General features: G+C 36.3%; 1 protein-coding gene across 1 annotated transcript in view; it reads left to right on the plus strand.

Annotated features, from left to right (window-relative positions):
- Positions 1-18,021, plus strand: part of MANBA (mannosidase beta) — a 136,050-nt gene that overhangs the window by 87,025 nt on the left and 31,004 nt on the right. Inside the window, exon 12 of the mRNA XM_077142671.1 lies at positions 3,237-3,455. Within this exon, the coding sequence (XP_076998786.1) occupies positions 3,237-3,455 (219 nt within the window). The remainder of the gene's footprint in view (positions 1-3,236; positions 3,456-18,021) is intronic.

The raw sequence follows: 18,021 nt of genomic DNA on the forward strand, positions 1-18,021 counted from the left end.
GCAAGGAAACAAGGTAGGGTTTTTGTTGTTGTTGTTTTATAGAATGAGGAAAGGGCAATGAAGAGACAAGTGAGATTAGAAAGGAAGGAGTAAAGATAACTTATTAGCTATAGTTCCAAAGTTGAAAAGAGAGATGACTTAGAGAGTTTGGCAGAGGAAAGCAGTAAGGATTCTTTTTCTATGCTAGAAGAGAAATAAGAAAAAAATGGATGGATATACCAAGAAAAAATGTAGACCTAATGGAGAAAAGTTGAGTATTTTCTTTTTTTTTTTGGATTTTGAAATTTTTTTTTTTTATTAACGGAAAAAAAAAAAAGAAATTAACACAACATTTAGAAATCATACCATTCTACATATGCACTCAGTAATTCTTAACATCATCACATAGATGCATGATCATCGTTTCTTAGTACATTTGCATCGGTTTAGAGGAACTAGCAACACAACAGAAAAAGATATAAAATGTTAATATAGAGAAAAGAAATAAAAGTAGTAATAATAGTAAAAAAAACAAAAAAAACCCTATAGCTCAGATGCAGCTTCATTCAGTGTTTTAACATGATTACTTTACAATTAGGTATTATTGTGCTGTCCATTTTTGAGTTTTTGTATCTAGTCCTGTTGCACAGTCTGTATCCCTTCAGCTTCAATTACCCATTATCTTACCCTGTTTCTAACTCCTGCTGGACTCTGTTACCAATGACATATTTCAAGTTTATTCTCAAATGTCCGTTCACATCAGTGGGACCATACAGTATTTGTCCTTTAGTTTTTGGCTGGACTCACTCAGCATAATATTCTCTAGGTCCATCCATGTTATTACATGCTTCATAAGTTTATCTTGTCTTAAAGCTGCATAATATTCCATCGTATGTATATACCACAGTTTGTTTAGCCATTCTTCTGTTGATGGACATTTTGGCTATTTCCATCTCTTTGCAATTGTAAATACGCTGCTATAAACATTGGTGTGCAAATGTCCGTTTGCGTCTTTGCCCTTAAGTCCTTTGAGTAGATACCTAGCAATGGTATTGCTGGGTCGTATGGCAATTCTATATTCAGGTTTTTGAGGAACCGCCAAACTGCCTTCCACAGTTGTTGTACCATTTGACATTCCCACCAACAGTGGATAAGTGTGCCTCTTTCTCCGCATCCTCTCCAGCACCTGTCATTTTCTGTTTTGTTGATAATGGCCATTCTGGTGGGTGTGAGATGATATCTCATTGTGGTTTTGATTTGCATTTCTCTAATGGCCAGGGACATTGAGCATCTCTTCATGTGCCTCTTGGCCATCCGTATTTCCTCTTCTGGTAGGTGTCTGTTCAAGTCTTTTTCCCATTTTGTAATTGGGTTGGCTGTCTTTTTGTTGTTGAGTTGAACAATCTCTTTATAAATTCTGGATACTAGACCTTTATCTGATATGTCATTTCCAAATATTATCTCCCATTGCGTAGGCTGTCTTTCTACTTTCTTGATGAAGTTCTTTGATGCACAAAAGTGTTTAATTTTGAGGAGCTCCCATTTATTTATTTATTTCTTCAGTGCTCTTGCTTTAGGTTTAAGGTACATAAAACCGCCTCCAGTTGTAAGATTCATAAGATATCTAGTTGAGTATTTTCTGAATGTCTATTTTTTGAGGAAGCCTTATTGGCCTTCTGTGATATGTTTCACGTTCCCAAAGAATCCTGTAATTTTCCTTGAAAACATTCATCACACTTGAAATTACTTGCTCAGTGTCTGGCAAAACCGCTAGATTGTCATTTACCCTTTTAGGAGATGAGTTTCCATGTCTGTCTTGGATCCTGTTGAACCTCCAAAACAGAGAAAGAACTGCATGCCTGGTGCATAGTCAATGCTCAAAAAAAGATTTGATATATGAATGTATGGCAACATCATTTATCATGGCTGTTTGCTCATCCCTCTCTTCGCAGTGCTGAACCGTGCCAGGCGCGCAATAAAAACCTGATAGATATTTGTTAAATGAAGGGATCTCCTCACTGAAATAGAAAGTGAGCTCATAATTGTGATGGTAATGAAAACGTTTTGAGTTCTACTATGTGCAAGTACCATATTAGGTACTTATATACTAGCTGCTTTAACACATAAACCACAGGATTTCCATGGTTTAACACAATAAATGTTCATTTCCTATTCACTAATGCTACAGAATGGTACTCCTGATTGACAGAGTGTGCTTCTCCATTGAGAGACCAGGTCCCTCTGTCTTCTGGCTAATTATCCCTTAGGCCTTTGCCTACAAATGGGAGACGAGAAGAATGAGGCATATGGCCCCATGCAAACAGATGGAGACCTACAAATGTTGACTGATTTTAGCTAGTCGGCTACTTCTTAGGGTCAGCTGTGTATTATGGGAAGCTGAATTTTGGTTGTAATTTAGCCATCCCTTCTACTGTGTTTTCTCATTTAATATTCACAATAGGCCTAAGAGGGTACTATTTTTATCCCTATTTTACAGGTAAGAGAACTGAGGCCTAGACCTATCCAAAGACAGCAAGGTTCTGATTTGGGATTTAAACCCAGGTTCATGTGATTCAGTGGCCTCTGTTCTTAAATCAATAGACCAGTCGTTTTCAAGCAGAGGTGTTTTTACCCCTCAACTTCCCTCCCTTGACCCAATCATCACCTCCAAAGAATTATCCAACCCAAAATGTCAATAGTGCTGAAGTTGAGAAGTCCTGTACTAGACTGCTACCTTTGATGGATGAAGTTGGGAGGCAAGAGGTGATTAAAAAGATTAGAAACAGCTACTATAAGGAATGATCTAAATGTTAATTATGAAAGGATATAAAGGACTGGGTAAGAATGAAGAGGTATAGGTTGTAGTTGAACAGGGGTGATAAATGGTCCTACTATTTTTCTATCAGTTACTTGGTATTTCTGGGACTTGGTAGTATTTATAATAATAATTATATATATATTTGCATGGGCAGGCACTGGGAATTGAACCTGGGTTTCTGGCATGGCAGGCCAGAACTCTGCCACTGAGCCATATAGCTCAGTAGCCCACCCAATATATATATATATATATTTAAACTTTTTTTATTGTATGGTATAACATATATACAAAGCAAAGAAATGAAAAAGCAATAGTTCTCAAAGCACTATTCAAAAAGTGGTTACAGGATTATTTTTAATAATATTTTTAAAGAAGTAAATGATATGAACTTTCCTGGATGAAAATATCACCCTTTAAACCATTTTGTTTCTGAACTTAGGGAGACAAGACTCGTCCTTTTGTCACCTCCAGTCCTACAAATGGGGCCGAATCCATTGCAGAAGGTTGGCTGGCTGCCGACCCTTATGACAAGCATTTTGGTGACATTCATTTTTATGACTATGTCAGTGATTGCTGGAACTGGAAAGTTTTCCCTAAAGCTCGATTTGTATCTGAATACGGGTATCAGTCCTGGCCTTCCTTCAGTACATTAGAAAAGGTAAGCCGTCATTTGATTTTCCAGCAATTCAGAATGGTAGGTCATGGGCATATGCTGCTTCCTCAATAGTAGTTCAGAAAGTTAAATGAAATCTACTCTTATATAAATGAAAGTTTAGAAAGAACATGGTAGAAGAGAACTGCCTTTGGGGAACTAAATTTCTGTAGTCATCATTTTGGAGATAATTTTTCTGTATTGCTTAGTATTATTAAATTAAATGGGAGCCCATCGTGCTTGAGGGTGACTTATCACACAGGAAAATTGTACTTGTTACTTGCTCAATTTTCTACACCTATTTTATCAGTTACAGATATACAGAACTGGATAATTTTTTATGCTGAGAGGTAAATGAGATAAATACAACTTTTACTTATATAGTTTATTTTCCTTTCTGCTCCTCTGTCTCCTTTTTCTTTTTTTTTTTTTTCATGTTGATGTATTTTATTTTCTGCTTGGATTTTTAGTCTCTGTTTCTCTGAATCTAAAGATTCAGTGTCAGAGTTATGTAGGTGTTCTTTTTTTTATATAGCTTCATTCAGATATAATCACACATTGTAGAACTCACCCTTTTATAGAGTATTAGTTGGTGTTTTTTTAGCTTATTTACACTTGTGAAACCATAACCAAAATTTAATTTTAGGACATTCCCATTATCCTATAGAAGAAACATTATACCCATTAGCAGCCACTTTCTACTCCTTTGCCCTGTACCCAGACAACCACTATCCTGCTTTTTGTCTCTATGGATTTGCCTGTTTGGGGCATGTCATATAAATAGACTCATACACATATTTGATCTTTTGTGACTGGCTTCTTTCGTTTAGCGTATGTTTTCAAGGTTCATCCATGTTGTAGTAGGTAACAGTACTGAATTCCTTTTTATTGCTAAATAATACTCCATTGATTAGATATACCATTTTTTGTTTATACATTCATTAGTTGATGGATATTTGGGCTACTTCCACTTTGGGGCTGTTATGACTATTTCTGCTATGAACATCTGTGTACAGGTTTTTGTGTGAACATATATCTTTAGTCCTCTTGGGTAGATGCCTGGGAGTGGAGTTGCTTAGTCATGTAATAACTCTGTGTTTAACACTCTGAAGGACTGCCTACATGTTTTCCATAGTAGCTGCACTGTTTTCCATTTGCACCAGAAATGTGTAAAGGTTCCAGTTTCTCCACATCTTCACCAACACTTATTTTCCTTTTTATTTTTTATTTTTTTTAGTCATCCTACCTGGTATAAAGTGGTAGCTTGAGTTTTATTTTCTTAATATTTTTATTGACAAAACAACATACAAACACAAGCATTCTCAACACACAAACATTCCATACTTGGTATACAACCAGTGGCTCACAATATCATCCCATAGTTATATATTCATCACCTGATCATTTCTTAGAACATTTGGGTCATTCCAGAAAAAGAAATAAAATGAAAAAAGAAAAACCTCATACATGCCATACCCCTTACCCTGGCTTTCATTGACCACTAGTATTTCCATCTACCCAATATATTTTAACCTTTATTCTCCCTATTTTTTTCTACAACCCTTACTACCCGCTTTGTATCACTATAGAAAAAGAAACAAAAAGAAAAAAAAAAAACTCATACATACAATACCCCTTACGCCTCCCTCTCATTGACCACTAGTATTTCCATCTACCCAATATATTTTAACCTTTATTCCCCCTATTTTTTTCTATAACCCTTACCACTCCCTTTCATTGAGCTCTAGTATTTCAATCTACACAATTTATTTTAACATTTGTTCCCCCTATTATTTGTTTATTTTGTATCCGTATTTTTTACTCATCTGTCCATACTCTAGATGAAAGGAACATCAGACACAAGGTTTTCACAATCATACAGTTACATTGCAAAAGCTATATCATTGGTATCTTGAGGTTTTGATTTTCGTTTCCCTAATGGTTAATGATATTGAGCATCTTTTCCTGTGTTTAATGGCTATCTGTTTATCTTCTTGAAGAAATGACTATTCAAGTCCTCTACGCTTTTTGTTTTTTTAATAATTTTATTGAGAAGTATCCACACTTCCATGTTGTATAATCAGCGGCTCACAATATCATCACATAGTTGTGTATTTTTCACAATGATCATTTGTGTAATATTTGCTTCACTCTAGAAAAAAGATATACCAAGAAAAAAAAAGAACTCATATATCCCATACCCCTTATTCCTCCCTCTCATTGACCCACAATATTTTAATCTAACCAATTTTCACCCTTTATCTCCTATTATTTACTTATCTTTTATCCTTGTTATCGTTATTTTTTTCCTCATCTGTACATACCCTGGATAAAAGGAGCATCAGACAGAAGGTTTTCACAATCACATTGTAAAAGCTGTATAGTTATACACACCTTGAATAGGGCATGAGATTTTTTTGTCTGTCCAGCTTAGTATGATGCCATGACAAATCCCAGAGTGATTTGAACAGTGAATCACATTGTAAAAGCTGTATAGTTATACACACCTTGAATAGGGCATGAGATTTTTTTGTCTGTCCAGCTTAGTATGATGACATGACAAATCCCAGAGTGATTTGAACAGTGAGTAAAGAAATATGCAAAGTCCCTGTTCCAGTTTGCTTTAGTTGTCGGAATGCAATATACCAGACCAGAATGGCTTTTAAAAAGGGGAATTTAATAAGTTGCTAGTTTACAGTTCTAAGGCCAAGAAAATGTCCCAGTTAAAGCAAATCTATAAAAAATGTCCAATCTAAGGCATCTAGGGAAAGATGCCTTGGTTCAAGAAGGCCAATGAAGTTCAGGGTTTCTTTCTCAAGTGAGAAGGCACATGGCAAACATAGTCAGGGCTTCTCTCTCTCTCAGCTGGAAGGGCACATGGTGAACACAGCATCATCTGCTAGCTTTCTCTCCTGGCTTCCTTTTTCATGAAGCTCCCCAGGAGGCGTTTTCCCTCTTCATCTCCAAAGGTCGCTGGCTCATGGACTCTCTGCTTCTTGTGGCTATGCTGTTCTTCTCTGCTCTCTCCGAATCTCTCATTCTCCAAAATGTTTCCTCTTTTATAGGACTCCAGTAAACCAATCAAGACCCACCCAAATGGGTGGTGACACATCTCCCCTAATTCAGTTTAACAACCACTCTTGATTGGGACACAGCTCCAAGGAGATGATCTAATTACAGATTCAAACATACAGTATTGAATGGGGATTATTCTTCCTTTATGAAATGGAATTTTGATTAAAACATGACTTTTCAAGGGTACATACATCCTTTCAAACCAGCACAGTCCCCTTGGGGTAAAGAGGAGAAAGGGGGAAAAATTCAACTTCCCCATTTGGAGAATTCCTGTATTCTCACAAGCAGTGGGGACAGCCAAATCAATAGGCTGAGCCCTCAATTTGGGGGTTTGTCCCTAAGAAACAGCCCTGCAAAGAATAGGCTACGCTTACTTAAAATTATGCCCAAGAATCACCCCCAGAGTACCTCTTTTGTTGCTCAGATGTGGCCTCTCTCTTTCTAAACCAACATGGCAAGCAAACTCACTGCCCTCTCCCCTCTACATGGGGCATGACTCCCAGGGATGTAAACCTCCCTGGCGAGGTGGAACAGAAATCCTGGAATGAGCTGAAACTAGGCATCACAGGATTGAGAAAACCTTGACCAAAAGGTGGAAGAGAGAAATGAGACTAAATAAAGTGTCAGCGGCTGAGAGATTTCAAACAGAGTCAAGAGATTATCCTGGAAGTTATTTTCACACATTCTATAGATATCCCCTTTTTAGTTTATGGTGCATAGAGTGGCTAGAGGGAAGTACTAGAGCTGTATAGTAACCATGTTTCTTGAAGATGATTGTATAATGATCTAGCTTTTGCAATGTGACTATGTGATTGTGAAAACCTTGTCTGATGCTCCTTTTAGCTTTGGTATGGACAGATGAGTAAAAAATATGGATAAAAAATAAACAAATAATAGGGGGATAAAGGTTAAAAGAAATTGAGTAGATTGAAATACTAGTGATCAATGAGAGGGAGGGGTAAGGGGTATAGCATGTATGAGTTTTTTTTTTCCTTTTGCTGCAGAGATGCAAATGTTCAAAAAAATGATCATGATGAATACACAGCTTTGTGATGATATGGTGAGTCATTGATTGTACACCATGTATAGAATGTTTGTATGTTAAGAATGTTTGTATATTTATTTGTTATTTATAATAAAAATATTTTAAAGAAGCTGTATGGTTATACAATTATTTTCAAGAATCAAGGCTACTGGAACACAGTTCAACAGTTTCAGGTATTTCCCTCTAGCCACTCCAATATGCCATAAACTAAAAAGAAATATCTGTGTAATGCATAAGAATAACCTCCAGGATAACCTCTCGACTCTGTTTGAAATCTCTCAGCCACTTAGACTTTATTTCGTCTCATTTCTCTCTTCCTGCTTTTGGTCAAGAAGGCTTTCTCATTTCCTTGATGCCAGGTCCCAGCTCATCCCCAGGAGTCAGGTCCCACGTTACCAGGAAAATTTACACCTTCGGGAATCATGTTCTACATAATGAGGAGGGCAGTGAGTTCACCTGGCAAGTCAGCTTAGAGAGAGAGCTCTGCCCATTTTTAAATTGCGTTATTTGTCTTTTTAATATTGAGTTATAAGAGATTTTTAATATATTCTGGATATTAATTCTTTATCAGATATATGATTTGCACTTTTTTCTCCAAATCTGTGGGGGTTTTTTCCTGTGTACTTGATGGTGTCATTTAAAATACAACATTTTAAAATTTTGATGAAATGCACCTTATCAATCTCTATTATTACTTGTGCTTTTGGGGTCACATCTGTGAAATCATTGCCTAACACAGGATCACAAAGATTTACTCTTGTGTTTTCTTCCATGAGTTTTATAGTTTTAGCTCTTATGTTTATGTCTGTGATACATTTTGAGTTAATTTTTATGTATGGTTTGAAGTAGGGGTCCAAATTCATTCTTTTGTATGTAGATATCTAGTTGTACCATCACCATTTGTTGAAAAGACTATTCTTTCTCCATTGAATTTTCTGAGTCCCTTTGTTGAAAATCAGTGAACCCTAAATGTTAGGGTTTATATCCAGACTTTCAAATCTGTTTCATTGATCTCTATGTCAATCTTTATGCCAATGCATACTATTTTGATTACTGTAGCTTTGTAATAATCTTTGAAATTAGAAAGTATGAGTCCACCAGCTTAAATTTTGTTATTATTATTTTTTAGAAAAGTTGTTGGTTTACAGAAAAATAATGCATAAAATACAGAGTTACTATATACCACCCTATTATTAACACCTTACAGTAGTGTGGTACATTTGTTACAACTCATAAAAGGACAGTTTTGTATTTATACTATTAACTTTTTTTCAAAACTCTTTGGTCATTCTAGGTCCTTTACATTTCCATATGAATTTTAGTATCAGTTTACCCATTTCTGAAACAAAATCAGCTGGTATTTTGATAGAGATTACATCGAACCTGTAGTTCAATTGGGGGAATATCATCATCTTAACAATTTTAAGTGCTCCAACCCATCAACATGGGATATGTTCTTAACTTAAAAAAAGTATTTTGTAATTCTAAGTGTACAAGTCTTATTTTCTTTGTTAAATTTATTCCTATGCATTTTTTAAACTTTTCTTATTGTATAGTATAACATATATACAAAATAAAGAAATAAAAAAGCAATTGTTTTCAAAGCTCTCTTCAACAAGTGGTTACAGGACAGATCCCAGAGTTTGTCATGGGCTACCATATAATCCTCTCATATTTTTCCTTCTAGCTGCTCCAGAATATATGAGGCTATGAGTCTTAAATATTTTTTTATCATCACAATCGACTTTTTTTTGTGAAAAATAACATATATACAAAAAAGCTATAAATTTCGAAGCACAGCACCACAATTAGTCATAGAACATATTTCAGACTTTGACATGGGTTACAATTTCACAATTTTAAAGTTTTACTTCTAGCTGCTGACATGGGTTGCAATTTCACAATTTTGGATTTTTACTTCCAGCTGCTCTAAAATACTGGAGACTAAAAGAGATATCAATTTAGTGATATCATATTCATTTATTAAATCCTATCTTCTATGTGTAACTCCACCATCAACTTTGATCTTTCCATACCTCTCTGTAGTGTTGTTTGGGCTATGGCAATTCTAAATTTTTGATATTCGAAGGGTCTGTCACTAACATGGGGTAGGGAGATGGAACTGTCTGATGTTCTGGAGAGGCTGGGCTAGGTTTCAGGACTTATCTGGAGCAGGGACCCATCTGAAGGTTGTAGGTTTCTGGGAAGTTACTCTAGTGCCTGGAGCCCATGTGGAATCTTATATATTGCCCTAGGTGTTCTTTAGGATTCGCTGGAATGGTCCTGGTTGGGGTTGGCAGGTTATGATAGGTAGCAAAGTCTACCCAAAGCTTGCAAAAGAGCAAACTCCAAAGTCGCCTCTTGACTCTATTTGAACTCTCTCTGCCACTGATACTTTATTAATTACACTTCTTTTCCCCCTTTTGGTCAGGATGTAATTGTTGATCCCATGGTGCCAGGTCTGGATTCATCCCTGGTAGTCATCTCCCACGCCGCCAGGGAGACTTTCACCCCTAGATGTCATGTCCCACATAGCAGGGAGGCCAATGATTTCTCTTGCAGAGTTTGGCTTAGAGAGAGTGAGGCCACATCTGAGCAACGAAAGAGGTCCTCCAGAAAACTCTTAGGTATGCCTATAGGTAGTCTAAGCTTCTCTGCTACCTATATAAGCTTCACAAGAGTAAGCCTCCTGATTGAGGGCATGGCCTATTGATTTGGGTGTCCCTAAAGTTTGATACAGTATCAGGGGTTTCCCTGATGATATGGTTTAATAGTTCCATACTCTTTCTACCATTCCTCAGGGGACTTTGCCAGTACTTATTATCTGGTTAATATGCTGTAGGATGTTTCTAGGCATTGCAATAATGTATACAGGATTAAAGGACCTCCCTCTTATTCTGTGCTCCCTGTGTTTCAGTTGTTCCAATGAGCTATACGGTAGGTTGAATTTGATTATGCACTTCAGAAAATTTCAGTTCCAGGTCAAATAAACCTTTCTTCCATTGATCTCAAAGAGTATGTGTGGTTCTAAAATATCGACACTGTCTTCCTTACCCCTATGTTCTGAATTACTTTAACCCCAACCTGTTCAGCTGAATTCTTATCTCTAAATATTAGATAATATATATAAAACAGCCTCTCAAAATCCAGAAATAATAATCACTACTCCGGACTTAATGTGTCTGCTCTAAAAGCTTATGATTTAGGCCCCTGTTTTCTTATAAGCATTTTCTAAGGGGGCCATACCATTCTTGTTCTTTTGTTTCTGACATTTTGTTTTACCAAATGTCCCACAGGCTCATTCACATCGTTGCATGCCTCACGACTTTGTTCCTTTTTGTAGCAGCACAACCTTCATTCAAAAGTATACGCCATTGTTCACCAATCTACTTCTCTGTCAGTGCATCCTTCAGCCACTTGCCTTCACCAGGCATCATGTAGAGGGCCCAAAATCCACAGTCCGTGAACATTCTCAATTTTAGATTGTTTCATTGTTCCCAAGAAAAAGAAAACCAATAAACAAACCCTCACCAAATAGGAAATTTAAACCTCCTCTTAACTCTTGTCCCTACCCCCGTTATTTACCTCTGCTGTTGCTGTGGTAGTGCTGAATGTTTCCTTTTGAACATAGCTCGTAGCATACAATAGCAGTTTTCCCCCATACCCTGGACTTTAACACTCTTTATACAAGAATCATATCTTTGAAGTAATTCTTACTAGAACTAATTCGTATTTCTAAGTATGAATCAGTGGAACATGTAGGTCTATACAACTCCTTTCAATCTTGTTCATCTTCGATATGGTAGTATTACCTCTAGACCCACTAAAGAATCACCTTTGCTCCTATCCCCTTAAATTGGAGTTCAACCTCATTAACTAATGCTTCACCCATCTCTAGCTTCTATGTATCTCTAAGTCCCCTGTCTTCTGTGTTATAAGCCTCTGATTATACCTTTATGCTGGTCATAAAAGTGAAATCATATAGTAGCTATACTTTTGTGTCTGGCTAATTTCACTCAGCATTATGTCCTCAAGGCTCATACATCTTGTCATGTGCTTCAGGAAATTATTTCGTCTTACTGCTTGTTCTAGTTTGCTAGCTGCCGAAATGCAACACACCAGAGACGGATTGGCTTTTAATAAAAGGGGATTTATTTTGTTGGTTCTTCAGAGGAAAGGCAGCTAACTTTCCACTGAGGTTCTTTCTTATGTGGAAGGCACAAGATGGTCTCTGCTGGTCTTCTCTCCAGGCCCCTGGGTTCCAACAACTTTCCCCGGGGTGACTTCTTTCTGCATCTCCAAAGGCCTGGGCTGAGCTGCTAGTGCTGAGATGAGGAATGCCGAGCTGCTTTTGCTGTGCTACATTGCGCTCTCTCATTTAAGCACCAGCCAATTAAGTCAAACGTCACTCATTGCAGCAGACACGCCTCGTAGCTGACTGCAGATGTAATTGGCAACAGATGAGGTTCACGTACCGTTGGCTTATGTCCGCAGCAACAAGATTAGGTATGCTCACCTGGCCAAGTTGACAAATGAATCTAACTAACACACTGCTGCATAATATTTCCATCCTTTGAATATATCACATTTTGTTGACCCACTCATCTGTTGATGGGCATTTGGTTTGTTTCCATCTTTTGGCGATTGTGGATAATGCTGTTATGAACATTGGTGTACAAATATCTGTTTGTATCACTGCTTTCAACTCTTCTGGGTATATACCAAGTAGTGCTATTGCTGAGTCATAGGCACTCAGCAATAGCACTACATAAATGATATTTAGTTTCTTAAGGAGCTGCCAAACAGTCTTCCATAGTGGTTGCACCATTGTAATTCCCACCAACAGTTCATAAGTGTTGCAGTTTCTCCACATCCTCTCCAACATTTATAGTTTACTGTTTGTTTAACAACAGCCATTCTTATAGGTGTGAGGTGTTATCTCATTGTAGTCTTGATCTGCATTTCCGTTATAGCCAATAAAAATGAGCATTTCTTCATGTGCTTTTGAGCCATCTGTATTTGCTTTTCAGAAAAATGCCTATTCACATCTCTAGCCCATTTTATAATTGGGTTATTTGTTCTTTTGTTGTTGAGTTGTATGATTTCTTTGTTATATACAGGAAATCAAACCTTTGTCCGATATGTGGTTTCCAAATATTTTCTCTCATTGAGTTGGCTGCCTCTTCACCTTTTTGACAAAGTCTTTTGAGGTGCAGAAGCATTTGATTTTGAGGATTTCCCATTTATCTATTTTTCCTTTTGTTGCTTGTGCTTTGGTGAAAAGTTTAGGAAGCTACCTCCTATTACCAGGTCTTGAATATGTTTCCCTGCATTTTCTTCTAGAAACTATATATGGTGCTAGCTCTTATATTTAGGTGTTTGATCCACTTTGAGTTAATTTTTGTGTAGGATGTAAGGTAGGGGTCCTCTTTTGTTCTCTTGGCTATTGATATCCAGTTCTTCAGTGCTCAATTATTGAAAAGACTATTTTGTCCCAGTTCAGAGGATTTGGGGACCTTGTCAAATATCAGTTGACCATAGATTTTGGTCTATTTCTGCACTCTCAATTCGATTCCATTGGTCAGTGCTTCTTTCTTTGTGCCAGTATCAAGCTGTTTTGATAACTGTGTTTTTAATAATAGGTTTTAAAGTCAGGGAGTGTTAATCCTCCCACTTCATTCTTCTTTTTTTAAGATGTTTCTAGCCATTTAAGGTCTCTTTCCCTTCCAGATGAATTTAGTAGCTAGCTTTTTCAAATCTTCAGAGTACGTTGTTGGAATTTTGATTGGTACTGTGTTGAATCTGTAGGTCAATTTGGGGAGAACTGACATCATAACTATATTCAGCTTTTCTATCCATGAGCAGGGAATGTCCTTCCACCTATTTAGATCTTTGATTTCTTTTAGCAATGTTATGTAGTTTTCTATGTATAAGTCCTTCACATTCCTAGTTAGGTTCATTCCTAAGTATTTGATTCTTTTTGTTGCTATTTTGATTGTAATTTTTTCCTTAACTGACTCCTCAGCTAGGTCATTGCTTGTGTGTAGAAATGATTTTTGCACATTAATTTTATATCCCGCCACCTTGCTGAATTTGTTTAACAGCTCAAGTAGCTTTGCTGCAGATTTCTCAGGATCTTCCTAGTATAGTATCATATCATCTGCAGATAATGAGAGTTTTACTTCTTCCTTTCCAATTTGGATGCCTTTTATTTCTTTGTCCTGCCTGATTGCTGTAGCTAGAACTTCTAGCACAATGTTGAATAATAGTGGTGACAGTGGGCACACTTGTCTTGTATCTGATCTCAGGGGGAAAGCTTTCAGTCTCTCTCCATTGAGCACAATGCTGGCTATCAGTTTTTCATATATTCCCTTTATCTTATTGAGGTAGTTACCTTTGATTCCTATCTTTTCTTTTTTTTTTTTTTTGCATGGGTACGTACCAGGAATCAAATCCAGGTCTCCAGCTTGGCAGGTGAGAACTCTGCCGCTGTGCCACCATTGCAGTGCCCTGATTCCTATCATTTGGAGTGATTTTATCAGAAAAGGATGCTGAATTTTGTCGAATGCTTTTTCAGCATCAATCGAGATGATCATGTGATTTTTCCATTTCTATTTGTTAATGTGCTTTGTTACATTAATTGATTTTCTTGTGTTGAATCATCCTTGCATTCCTGGTATAAACCCCACTTGGTCATGGTGTATAATTGTTTTAATGTGCTGTTTGATTCGATTTGCTAATATTTTATTGAGAATTTTTGCATCTGTGCTTAGTAGGGAGATTGGCCTGTATTTTCCTTTCTTATATCATCTTTACCTGGTTTTGGTATTAAAATGAGTTAAGTAGAGTTCCTTTTTCTTCAAGTTTTTGGAAAAGTTTAAGCAGAATTGGTGTTAGTTCTTTATGGAATGTTTTATAAAATTCCCTTATGAAGCCATCTGGCCCTGGGCTTTTCTTTGTAGGAAGATTTTTGATGACTGATTGAATCTCTTTACTTGTGATTGGTTATTTGAGATCTTCTATTTCATCCTGAATCAGTGTAGTTTGTTTGTGTGTCACCAGGAATTTGTCCATTTCATTTAAGTTGTCTAGTTTATTGGCTATAGTTGTTCATAGTATACTCTTGATTTTTTTTTTATTTCTTCAGGGTCTGTGGTAACACACCCCTTCTCATTTCTTATTTTGTTTATTTGCACCCTCTTTCTTTTTTTCTTTGTCAGTCTCCTAGTGGTCCATCAATGTTATTGAATTTCTCAAAGAACCACTTTTGGTTTTATTGATTCTTTTTGTTCTTTTTTTTTTGTTTTCCCATTTACTTATCTGTGCTTTAATCTTTGTTATTTCCCTTCTCCTATTTGCTTGGGGGTTAGTTTGCTGTTCTTTCTCAAGTTCTTCTGATCATGCTGTTAAGTCCTCAAATTTTGCTATTTCTTTTTTTGGGGGGGTGGTGGTGGTGCATGGTCCAGGAATCGAACCCAGGCCTTCTGCATGGAAGACAATTATTCTACCACTGAACCACCCATGCACCCACTTTCTTGTGTTTTAATATAGGTATTTAGGGCAATATATTTTCCTCTCAGTACAGCCTTTGCCACATCCCATAAATTCTAAGTTGTTTTCTCATTTTCGTTCATATCCAGATAGCTACTGATTTCTCTAGCAATTTCTTCTTTGACCCACTGGTTGTTTAAGGGTTTGTTATTTAACTACATATATTTGTGAATGTTCTCCTTCTTTGGTGGTTATTGATATCCAGCTTTATCCCATTTGTGATCAGAGAAAGTGCTTTGAATAATTTCAATATTTTTGAATTTATAAAGACCTGTTTTGTGCCCCAGAATATGATCTATCCTGGAGAATGTTCCATGAGTACTAGAGAAGAATGTGTAACCTTGTGCTTTGGTGGGCAATGACCTATGTATGTCTGTTAGGTCTAATTCATTTGTCAAGTTATTTAACTTCTCTATCTCCTTGTTGATGTTCTGTCTGGTTGTTCTATCTATAGAGTAGAGTGGTGTATTGACGTCTCCTATTATTATTGTTGAAACATCTATCACTCCCTTCAGTTTTGCCAATGTCTGTCTCGTGTATTTTGGAGCGCCTTGATTGGGAGCATAAACATTTATGATTGTTATATCTTCTTGGTGAATTTGACCCTTTAATTAGTGTATAATGTCCTTCTTTGTCTCTTATGATGTCTTTACATTTAAACTTTATTTTGTCCAATATTAGTATAGCTACTCTTGCTTTCATTTGGCTCCAACTTGCATGGAAAATCTTTTTCCATCCTTTCACTTTCAATCTGATTGTGTCCTTGTGTCTAAGATGAGTCTCTTGTAAGCAGCATATAGCTGAATTATGTTTCTTAATCCATTCAGCCAATCTGTATCTTTTAATTAGTAAATTCAGTCTGTTAACATTCAAGTTATTACTGAAAAGGTGTTTCTTGATTCCACCATCTTATCTTTTTTATTTTGTCAGATCTATATATTCTTTTCCTTCTTTCTCTTTGTATTCTTTAAATTACCCTTAGTGATACTCTTCAATTCTGTGCCCTCCTCCAGGCCTCCCTCTCCTAAACTCTGAAGGAGTTTGGCCTTCAGAACTCCTTTTAGTATTTCTTGTAGGACTGGTCTCTTTTAGACAGATTCTTTCAGGACTTCTTTGTCTGTGAAAACTTTAATCTCTCCCTCAATTTTGAAGGACAGTTTGTCTGGGTATGGATTTCTTGGCTGGAAGTCTTTCTCTTTCAGGATCTTAAACATATCATACTACTGCCTTCTCACTCCAGGATGCTAGTTGAGTAGTCTGAACTAAGTCTTATTTGATTTCCCTTGTATGTAGTAGATTGTTTTCCTCTTGCCACTTTCAGGATTTTCTGCTTCTATTCTACATTTGACAGGCTGATTAGTATGTGCCTTGGGGAAGGCCTATTTGGGTTTATTTCCTGATCTCAGAAGGAAAGCATTCATCTTTCACCATTTAATATGGTGTTTAGATGTAGCTTTCTTATAGATGTATATTCTGATAATCCTAGTTTGTTTATATCATGAAAGAGTGTTAGATATTGTCAAATTATTTTTCTGTAACTATTGAAATGCTCATGAGGGTTTTGTCTCCTCCATCACTTGCTTAAAGTAACAGAAATATCTTAAGACAATTTCTAAATCTTCCTCAATTGCACCACCTAAACACAACTATTTTGCCTTCTACAGATGGAAGTTCCATTGTCTTTCTTACTTAACAAATAAAATCAAAACCTTAGTTATACCTCCCTTTTTTATTACTCTAAAATTGGAGGCTGATTTTTTAGGTATGGTTTTGTTTTTAAATGAAGGGGGCTGAAGTTCAGTATCACATGACTTGACTCACATGGGAACAAGTGCTGAAAATGAGAAGGAAGGAATGAAAGAAGGAAAAATTATTTACTGAGCAGATACTTTGTACCAGGGATCCATTCTTCATTTTAAAATAATCTAACTCCTGCACTTTGAGGCCTTGGTGAAAACTGGAGGGTGGGAGGTCTATGAGTGTCTCCCAAGGAGTAAGTAACATACCTGGATTCAAACTTATTGTCTGACTCTAGAGCTGATACCTTTCCTTATATCGTACTCCAAAAAGCTGGATGTTAGAAGTTGGTAAATCTTTTTCTTAAGTTCATAAACATTTCTATTCATCTCCTAAAAATAGCTGTGAATCACCTGATGATGTTCAAAGAAGCTAAACACTACATTTTAAAATAGAGAAAAATGAAGAAAAGTTCTGCTCATTATGAACCATCTGTTACCTCTTGATTTAGTTATTACCTCTTTTCAAGCTAGTCAGTTCGGTTAAGAATTTGAATGGGCAACTAGGGAAATAAAAGAAACCAGAAAAGAATAAATTTAAATAAAACTTTAGGCCTTTTATTTAAAGCCTTTTTTGGGTATTCAGTAAATCTACTAAAATATCTCTTTGTAATTTAGGGCACATTATTTTTCATAACATTATGTTTTCAATAAATAATTATTAATATTGCACAATGATTAAAAGCTTGGGTTTTACAATCAAATGGATCTTGATTTGAATACTGGAACTGCCACTCACTAGCTGCATAATGTTGGTCAAATTGTTTAATTTTTGAATTTCAGTTTCCTCATCTGGAAAATGATGCTAATAATAGGAAATACATCAGACATGTATACCTGTGCATGTGTGTAAAGATTAGTTACTTAATATTAAAACACAGCACAATTGATGACACATTGTGAGCCCATAAAATGTAAGCTATTGTTGCTATGAATATAGCATATTCTATCCTTATGATTGGCATGAAAGTTTTGTCTTCTTCAGAAATATCTAGGTTTAATAACTGGAGTCTTGAGCTAAGCTGCACTAACTAGCTTTGAATCTTGAACAAGTTATTTAACCTTTCTGAAATACAGGTTTCCTCGCCTGGAGAATGCAGGTGAT

This window comes from Tamandua tetradactyla, chromosome 24 (genome assembly GCF_023851605.1).
Source record: "Tamandua tetradactyla isolate mTamTet1 chromosome 24, mTamTet1.pri, whole genome shotgun sequence".
NCBI classification, from domain to species: Eukaryota; Metazoa; Chordata; class Mammalia; order Pilosa; family Myrmecophagidae; genus Tamandua; species Tamandua tetradactyla.